This window comes from Convolutriloba macropyga, chromosome 7 (assembly GCF_964194025.1).
Source record: "Convolutriloba macropyga chromosome 7, txConMacr16.3, whole genome shotgun sequence".
Classification (NCBI taxonomy): Eukaryota; Metazoa; Xenacoelomorpha; order Acoela; family Convolutidae; genus Convolutriloba; species Convolutriloba macropyga.
The window spans coordinates 51,263,351-51,273,340 of record NC_134474.1 but is presented as its reverse complement, the minus strand read 5'-3'; the positions used below and the strand labels follow the sequence as shown (position 1 = coordinate 51,273,340).

General features: G+C 43.4%; 2 protein-coding genes across 2 annotated transcripts; both read left to right on the top strand.

Annotated features, from left to right (window-relative positions):
- The first annotated feature begins 4,381 nt into the window (after window positions 1-4,381).
- On the top strand, window positions 4,382-5,017 carry LOC142343060 (uncharacterized). Its single transcript, XM_075394748.1, has one exon. It carries the CDS (start codon window positions 4,382-4,384, stop codon window positions 5,015-5,017), a length of 636 nt encoding a protein of 211 aa, XP_075250863.1.
- Window positions 5,018-8,029: 3,012 nt separating this feature from the next.
- LOC142343059 (uncharacterized) lies at window positions 8,030-8,665 on the top strand. Its single transcript, XM_075394747.1, has one exon. The coding sequence runs from the start codon at window positions 8,030-8,032 to the stop codon at window positions 8,663-8,665; it is 636 nt and encodes a 211-aa protein (XP_075250862.1).
- Window positions 8,666-9,990: the final 1,325 nt, after the last annotated feature.

Sequence of the window (9,990 nt, the reverse complement as noted above, 5' to 3'; positions counted from 1 at the left end):
TACACATCCCAGAAAAGCGTGTGCACAAACCCTGGATTACAGTTGAAACGCTTGCTTCGATTATGAAACGGGCCGAGTTACAGTTGAGGAAGCATAGTAGCGTGGAGGCGCTGCTAGTGTTCTCTAATTGCTGCAAAGAAGTACGAAAAGCATTAAGATCTGACAAAAGACAGTGGCTGAAAGACAAGGGTGAAACAATACAAGATCATTCAGACAAAGGTGACCTGAAAGAAGTGTTTGGGGAGTCAAAACAGTTATGCAGTAAGTGGAGTCCTCATATAAGTAAATTAGTTTCAACCACAGGCTAGCCTCTGAAAACAAAGGAAGAAAGGTTGGAACGTTGGACCGAGCACTTTAAGCATCTGTTAAATCCAGCCACGACAAGCGGCAATTCTGTATTGAGCATAGTGGAAGCATCCAAGAGTCTTGAAACAGACCTAGGTCCAATTCGGTTTGATGAAGTTCTATATGCCGTCCGTAAACTGAAAAACGGTAAAGCAAGTGGACCAGACAATATTTCTGCCGAAATGCTAAAGTCGCATAACGGAATCGCTGAACGGCTGTGGGACATTGTCGACAAGTGCTGGACTGAAGAAAATTTTCCACAAGACTGGAAGTTAGCAGAAGTTGTCCCGCAATACAAAAGCAAAGGAAAAAAATCTGAGTGTGGGAACTATCGCGGAATTTCATTGCTCTCGGTACCTGGAAAAGTTTTTGCATCAATCATCCTGAATAGATGCAAAGATGCACTTGATCAAGTGCTAAGAGAAGAACAATGCGGATTCCGAAAGAGCAGGGGCTGCACTGACCAATTGTTTGCGTTGAGGCAAATACTAGAGAAATGCATGGCCTTCCAATTGGATGTCAGTTTTTGTTTCATTGATTTCAGCGCTGCATTCGATTCGGTGGAAGGCGAGATTATGTACAAGATAATGAAACATTACGGGCTCCCACAAAAAGTTGGGAATGTCATCCGCAACAGTTACGAAGGCTTCAAGTGCTGCGTCAAGGCAGAGGGCGAGAAGGGCCAGATGTTCGACGTAAAAATTGGCGTTCGCCAGGGCGATGTATGGTCGCATATTATCTTTGGCCTTGTGATAAACTATGTTTTGGCTAATTCAGTTCAAGGACGCTGTGTTGCTTATCTTTATTTCGCCGATGATGTTGCCCTATTGGGCGTCTCTGATTCCGAAGTTCAAGCAAATCTACACAGAATTGGCCGAGGCTGTTGGCCTAACGATCAATGTTGGGAAGACAAAGAATATTGGTGTTAAATGCAGAAAATTCGGAGCCAGTGTACCCATTGCTCAAAAGAACGTGGAAGTTCTTACAGGAAACCGCAAAAACCGTTTTGGGACTCTCATTGAGGTTGAAAACCAATTGACAGTTAGAAGCGACGAGAGGTCAGTGGTTGCTGATCAAGTGTCTACGGCGAATAACAGATCATCTGCGGTCTCTGATGACGAGAGTTTTGTATGTTCAGGTTGTAAACGTCGCTTCGACACTGCAAGAGGCTGCAAAGTGCATGAAGCCAGATTCTGTAAGTCTAAGAATTCGAAGAGTGTCGAAGACAGCGCGTCAAAAATTCTTGGGCTATAGAAAAGCCTCAGTTGTCAGAAGTGCACTAGGAAATTCGCGACTGTGAAAGGCCGACGAACTCACGAGTCACGATACTGCGGAAGAGAAAAGGCTGGATGATTCCGCTTTTTCTCCTGCAATGTCCATTATCGAGATGGAGTGGAGTTCGAAAATGTAGAAGCTTTCAAGTATCTCGGTTCCTTAGTGAGCTTGCAACATGGTGACCTAAAGGAAATCAGTGTCAAGCTGGCGGAAGGGAGACAGCGATTTGCGAGCTTTCAGAAGCTTTGGAAGAGCAAACAACTTAGTATTCCCCTCAAATGCAAGTTATACAGAGCTCTTGTGTTATCAGTGGTCTTATATAGCTCTGAAACGTGGACCATGAATAAATCAACGCAAAGGAATCTTGAGAGCTTTTACACCAGTTGTCTGCGAAGGATACTATGTTTATCTTATATGGAGAGGGTGACAGATGAAGAAGTACTGGCTAGATCACGTATGTCGACACCTTCTGCAATGATCATGATTAAACGGTTGAAATAGTTTGGCCATGTCCTGAGGATGAAGGACGATCGTCTAGCGCTTCCAGCCTTCACCTGGGAGCCGACAGAAAAATATTGTTACGCTAAACGAGCTCCAGGGGGTCAACGCAAGACGTGGCTGGACCAACTTGAAGAAGATTGCTCAAGGAACAACATAAGCTACATCAGCTTACGACAGAAAGCGAAAAAAGAGTCTAAATCCCGCTTCAACAGTTTTGTCGAACATCATTTCCTGGATTAAATAAACGCAAATAAGCTCAAACTCATATGCATTCTATTAATTTGTTTGTACTTATTGTCATTGTTCCTTTGTTTCTTTGTGGAATTTAAGTGTTCAAACGGTAGTAGTAGTAGTAGTAGTAGTAGTAGTAGTAGTAGTAGTAGTAGTAGTAGTAGTAGTAGTAGTAGTAGTAGTAGTAGTAGTAAAAAAACGTAGTAAAAGTAGTTGTAGTAAAAAAACGTGGAAAATCTTACAGGAAACCACAAAGGCCGTTTTGGGACTCTCATTGAGGCCGAAAACCAATCCCGACTACTCATTGTCAGGGAGGTGAAGGTGGGCAAGAAGAAGAATGCGGGCTGGTTCGAGACACTAGCTGGCGAGAAACTGAGGTTGAAATGTTCAGCAGAGGCTGAGCTTGTGACAGTTAGCAGTGACGAGAACTCAGTGGTGGCTGATCTAGTGTCTACGGCGAGTAACAAATCATCTGCGGTCTCTGATGACGAGAGTTGTGTATGTTCAGGTTGTAAACGTGGCTTCGACGCCGCAAGAGGCTGCAAAACGCATGAAGCCAGATTCTGCAAGTCTAATAATTCGAAGAGTGTCAAAGACAGTGCGTCAAAGTTTGTTGGGCTAGAGAAAAGTCTCACTTGTCAGAAGTGCACTAAGAAATTTGCGACTGTGAAAGGCCGACGAATTCACGAGTCACGATACTGCGGCAGAGAAAAGTTGGAAGATCTCGCATTTTCTCCTGCAATGTCCACGATTGAGATGGAGTGGAGTTCGAAAATGTAGAAGGATTCAAACACCTCGGTTCTTTCGCGAGCTTGCAACATGGTGATCTAAAGGAAATCAGTGTCAAGCTGGCGGAAGGGAGACAGCGATTTGCGAGCTTTCAGAAGCTTTGGAAAAGCAAACAACTTAGTATTCCCCTCAAATGCAAGTTATACAGAGCTCTTGTGTTATCAGCGGTCTTATATAGATCTGAAACGTGGACCATGAATAAATCAACGCAACGGAAACTTGAGAGCTTTCACACCAGTTGTCTGCGAAGGATACTCTGTTTATCATATATGGAGAGGGTGACAAATGAAGAAGTACTGGCTAGACCAGCTATTTCACGTATGTCGACACTTTCTGCAATGATCATGATTAAACGGTTGAAATGGTTTGGCCATGTCCTGAGGATGAATGACGATCGTCTAGCGCTTCGATCCGTCACAAGGGAGCCGACAGAAAAATATCATTACGCTAAACGAGCTCCAGGGGGTCAACGCAAGACGTGGTTGGACCAACTTGAAGAAGATTGCTCAAGGAACAACATGAGCTACATCACCTTACGACAGAAAGTGAAAAGAGAGTCTAAATCCCGCTTCAACAGTTTTGTCGAACAGCATTTCCTGGATTAAATAAACGCAAATAAGCTCAACTTATATACATTTTATTAACTTGTTTGTACTTATTGTCATTGTTCCTTTATTTCTTTATGGAATTTAAGTGTTCGAAAAGTAGTATTAGTAGTAGTAGTATTAGTAGTAGTAGTAGTAGTAGTAGTAGTAGTAGTAGTAGTAGTAGTAGTAGTAGTAGTAGTAGTAGTAGTAGTAGTAGTAGTAGTAGTAGTAGTAGTAGTAGTAGTAGTAGTAGTAGTAGTAGTACTAGTAGTAGTAGTAGTAGTGTAGTAGTAGTAGTAGTAGTAGTAGTAGTAGTAGTAGTAGTAGTATTAGTAGTAGTAGTAGTAGTAGTAGTAGTAGTAGTAGTAGTAGTAGTAGTAGTATTAGTAGTAGTAGTAGTAGTATTAGTAGTAGTAGTAGTAGTAGTAGTAGTAGTAGTAGTAGTAGTAGTAGTAGTAGTAGTAGTAGTAGTAGTAGTAGTAGTAGTAGTAGTAGTAGTAGTAGTAGTAGTAGTAGTAGTAGTAGTAGTAGTAGTAGTAGTAGTAGTACTTAGCAGTTTCAAACAAAGGGAGAGAGTCTGCCTCGTCGGAGACTTCAATGCGGAACCTGGTCAACAATCTGATGTCAACGTGCCTTGCCGAGGCCCCTTTGGAATGGGCGAGGAGAATGATAACTCAGAAAAATTGTTGTCTTTTTGTGTCTCTCATGACCTGTTGATTGGTGGAACCTGGTTTCGACACCGGTTAGTGCACCGGTATACATTTAACCCACCTGACCAACAGATGCGAAAGAAGATGTTAGATAATATCTTATTCGGTTCGAGGCACAGGAGTTGTTTGCACAACGTTAGGACAAGGAGGGGAAAGATCACTCTCACCGATCACGAAATGGTCACTGCCGAAGTGCGATTCAAAGTAGTGGCACATAAGCCACGCAGTCAACTGAAAGTGTGCTCTGCCAAGTTGCGCGATGAAGTCACGCGTGAAGCTTTCTGTGCAGAAGTGAAACGCTATCTTGATGAGAGCGATATTGTTGAAGGCGTAGAACATTCTTGGGCAAATTTTCGAACGGCTTTTAATGCAGCGGCAACAAAATTACTCATCCCCGAAAAGCGTGTGCACAAACCCTGGATTACGGTTGAAACGCTGGCTTTGATTAGGAAACGGGCCGAGTTACAGTTGAGGAAGCATAGTAGCGAGGAGGCGCAGCTAGTATTCTCTAATTGCTGCAAAGAAGTACGAAAAGCGTTAAGATCTGACAAAAGACAGTGGCTGAAAGACAAAAGTTAAACAATACAAGATCATTCAGACAAAGGTGACCTGAAAGATGTGTTTGGGGAGTCAAAACAGTTATGCCGGAAGTGGAGTCCTCATATAAGTAAACTAGTTTCAACCACAGGCGAGCGTCTGAAAACAAAGGAAGAAAGGTTGGAACGTTGGACCGAGCACTTTAAGCATCTCTTAAATCCAACCACGACAAGCGGCAATTCTGTATTGAGCATAGTGGAAGCATCCAAGAGTCTTGAAATAGACCTAGGTCCAATTCGGTTTGATGAAGTTCTTAATGCCGTGCCGTGCGTAAACTGAAAAACGGTAAAGTAATTGGACCAGACGAAATCTCTGCCGAAATGCTAAAGTCGCATAATGGAATCGCTGAATGGCTGTGGGACATTGTCAACAAGTGCTGGACTGAAGAAAATTTTCCACAAGACTAGAAGTTAGCAGAAGTTGTCCCGCAATACAAAAGCAAAGGAAAAAAATCTGAGTGTGGGAACTATCGCGGAATTTCATTGCTCTCGGTACCTGGAAAAGTTTTTGCATCAATCATCCTGAATAGATGCAAAGATGCACTTGATCAAGTGCTAAGAGAAGAACAATGCGGATTCCGAAAGAGCAGGGGCTGCACTGACCAATTGTTTGCGTTGAGGCAAATACTAGAGAAATGCATGGCCTTCCAATTGGACTTCAGTTTTTGTTTCATTGACTTCCGCGCTGCATTCGATTCCGTGGACCGCGAGATGATGTACAAGATAATGAAACATTACGGGCTCCCACAAAAAGTTGGGAATGTCATCCGCAACAGTTACGAAGGCTTAAAGTGCTGCGTCAAGGCAGAGGGCGAGAAGGGCCAGATGTTCGACGTAAAAACTGGTGTTCGCCAGGGTGATGTATGGTCGCCTATTCTCTTTGGCCTTGTGATAAACTATGTGTTGGCTAATTCAGTTCAAGGAGGAATCGACATTGCACGCTGTGTTGCTGATCTTGACTTCGCCGATGATGTTGCCCTATTGGGCGTCTCTGATTCCGAAGTTCAAGCAAATCTACATAGAATTGAATCTTTAGCCGAGGCTGTTGGCCTAATGATCAATGTTGGGAAGACAAAGAATATGAGTGTTAAATGCGAAAAACACGGAGCCAGGGTACCCATTGCTCAAAGGAACGTGGAAGTTCTTACAGGAAACCGCAAAGGCCGTTTTGGGACTCTCATTGAGGCCGAAAACCAATCCCGACTACTCACTGGCAGAGAGGTGCTGGCGGGCAAGAAGAAGAATGCGGGCTGGTTCGAGACACTAGCTGCTGAGAAACTGAGATTGAAAAGTTCAGCGGAGGCTGAGCTTGTTACAGTTAGCAGCGACGAGAGGTCAGTGGTTGCTGATCTAGTGTCTACGGCGAATAACAGATCATCTGCGGTCTCTGATGACGATAGTTGTGTATGTTCAGGTTGTAAACGTCGCTTCGACACTGCAAGAGGCTGCAAAGTGCATGAAGCTAGATTCTGCAAGTCTAAGAATTCGAAGAGGGTTGAAGACAGCGCGTCAAAGTTTGTTGGGCTAGAGAAAAGCCTCACTTGTCAGAAGTGCACTAGGAAATTCGCAACTGTGAAAGGCCGACGAATTCATGAGTCACGATACTGCGGCAGAAAAAAGGCTGGAAGATCTCGCATTTTCTCCTGCAATGTCCACGATCGAGATGGAGTGGAGTTCAAAAATGTAGAAGCTTTCAAGTATCTCGGTTCTTTCGTGAGCTTGCAACATGGTGACCTAAAGGAAATCAGTGCCAAGCTGGCGGAAGGGAGACAGCGATTTGCGAGCTTTCAGAAGCTTTGGAAGAGCAAACAACTTAGCATTCCCCTCAAATGCAAGTTGTACAGAGCTCTCGTGTTATCAGTGGTCTCATATAGCTCTGAAACGTGGGCCATGAATAAATCAACGCAACGGAAACTTGAGAGCTTTCACACCAGTTGTCTGCGAAGGATACTATGTTTTTCATATCTGGAGAGGGTGACAAATGAAGAAGTACTGGCTAGATCACGTATGTCGACACTTTCTGCAATGATCATGATTAGACGGTTGAAATGGTTTGGCCATATCCTGAGGATGAATGACGATCGTCTAGCGCTCCGAGCCTTCACCTGGGAGCCGACAGAAAAATATTGATATGCTAAACGAGCTCCAGGGGGTCAACGCAAAAAGTGGATGGATCAAATTGAAGAAGATTGCTCAAGGAACAACATGAGCTACATCACCTTACGACAGAAAGCGAAAAGAGAGTCTAAATCCCGCTTCAACAGTTTTGTCGAACAGCATTTCCTGGATTAAATAAAGCCAAATAAGCTCAAACTTATATGCATTTTATTAACTTGTTTGTACTTATTGTCCTTGTTCCTTTATTTCTTTATGGAATTTAAGTGTTCAAACAATACTAGTAGTAGTAGTAGTAGTAGTAGTAGTAGTAGTAGTAGTAGTAGTAGTAGTAGTAGTAGTAGTAGTAGTAGTAGTAGTAGTAGTAGTAGTAGTAGTAGTAGTAGTAGTAGTAGTAGTAGTAGTAGTAGTAGTAGTAGTAGTAGTAGTAGTAGTAGTAGTAGTAGTAGTAATAGTAGTAGTAGTAGTAGTAGTAGTAGTAGTAGTAGCAGTAGTAGTAGTAGTAGTAGTAGTAGTAGTAGTAGTAGTAGTAGTAGTAGTAGTAGTAGTAGTAGTAATAGTAGTAGTAGTAGTAGTAGTAGTAGTAGTAGTAGTAGTAGTAGTAGTAGTAGTAGTAGTAGTATTAGTAGTAGTAGTAGTATTAGTAGTAGTAGTAGTAGTAGTAGTAGTAGTAGTAGTAGTAGTAGTAGTAGTAGTAGTAGTAGTAGTAGTAGTAGTAGTAGTAGTAGTAGTAGTAGTAGTAGTAGTAGTAGTAGTAGTAGTAGTAGTAGTAGTACTTAGCAGTTTCAAACAAAGGGAGAGAGTCTGCCTCGTCGGAGACTTCAATGCGGAACCTGGTCAACAATCTGATGTCAACGTGCCTTGCCGAGGCCCCTTTGGAATGGGCGAGGAGAATGATAACTCAGAAAAATTGTTGTCTTTTTGTGTCTCTCATGACCTGTTGATTGGTGGAACCTGGTTTCGACACCGGTTAGTGCACCGGTATACATTTAACCCACCTGACCAACAGATGCGAAAGAAGATGTTAGATAATATCTTATTCGGTTCGAGGCACAGGAGTTGTTTGCACAACGTTAGGACAAGGAGGGGAAAGATCACTCTCACCGATCACGAAATGGTCACTGCCGAAGTGCGATTCAAAGTAGTGGCACATAAGCCACGCAGTCAACTGAAAGTGTGCTCTGCCAAGTTGCGCGATGAAGTCACGCGTGAAGCTTTCTGTGCAGAAGTGAAACGCTATCTTGATGAGAGCGATATTGTTGAAGGCGTAGAACATTCTTGGGCAAATTTTCGAACGGCTTTTAATGCAGCGGCAACAAAATTACTCATCCCCGAAAAGCGTGTGCACAAACCCTGGATTACAGTTGAAACGCTAGCTTTGATTAGGAAACGGGCCGAGTTACAGTTGAGGAAGCATAGTAGCGAGGAGGCGCAGCTAGTATTCTCTAATTGCTGCAAAGAAGTACGAAAAGCGTTAAGATCTGACAAAAGACAGTGGCTGAAAGACAAAAGTTAAACAATACAAGATCATTCAGACAAAGGTGACCTGAAAGATGTGTTTGGGGAGTCAAAACAGTTATGCCGGAAGTGGAGTCCTCATATAAGTAAACTAGTTTCAACCACAGGCGAGCGTCTGAAAACAAAGGAAGAAAGGTTGGAACGTTGGACCGAGCACTTTAAGCATCTCTTAAATCCAACCACGACAAGCGGCAATTCTGTATTGAGCATAGTGGAAGCATCCAAGAGTCTTGAAATAGACCTAGGTCCAATTCGGTTTGATGAAGTTCTTAATGCCGTGCGTAAACTGAAAAACGGTAAAGTAATTGGACCAGACGAAATCTCTGCCGAAATGCTAAAGTCGCATAATGGAATCGCTGAATGGCTGTGGGACATTGTCAACAAGTGCTGGACTGAAGAAAATTTTCCACAAGACTGGAAGTTAGCAGAAGTTGTCCCGCAATACAAAAGCAAAGGAAAAAAATCTGAGTGTGGGAACTATCGCGGAATTTCATTGCTCTCGGTACCTGGAAAATTTTTTGCATCAATCATCCTGAATAGATGCAAAGATGCACTTGATCAAGTGCTAAGAGAAGAACAATGCGGATTCCGAAAGAGCAGGGGCTGCACTGACCAATTGTTTGCGTTGAGGCAAATACTAGAGAAATGCATGGCCTTCCAATTGGACTTCAGTTTTCGTTTCATTGACTTCCGCGCTGCATTCGATTCCGTGGACCGCGAGATGATGTACAAGATAATGAAACATTACGGGCTCCCACAAAAAGTTGGGAATGTCATCCGCAACAGTTACGAAGGCTTAAAGTGCTGCGTCAAGGCAGAGGGCGAGAAGGGCCAGATGTTCGACGTAAAAACTGGTGTTCGCCAGGGTGATGTATGGTCGCCTATTCTCTTTGGCCTTGTGATAAACTATGTGTTGGCTAATTCAGTTCAAGGAGGAATCGACATTGCACGCTGTGTTGCTGATCTTGACTTCGCCGATGATGTTGCCCTATTGGGCGTCTCTGATTCCGAAGTTCAAGCAAATCTACATAGAATTGAATCTTTAGCCGAGGCTGTTGGCCTAATGATCAATGTTGGGAAGACAAAGAATATGAGTGTTAAATGCGAAAAACACGGAGCCAGGGTACCCATTGCTCAAAGGAACGTGGAAGTTCTTACAGGAAACCGCAAAGGCCGTTTTGGGACTCTCATTGAGGCCGAAAACCAATCCCGACTACTCACTGGCAGAGAGGTGCTGGCGGGCAAGAAGAAGAATGCGGGCTGGTTCGAGACACTAGCTGCTGAGAAACTGAGATTGAAAAGTTCAGCGGAGGCTGAGCTTGT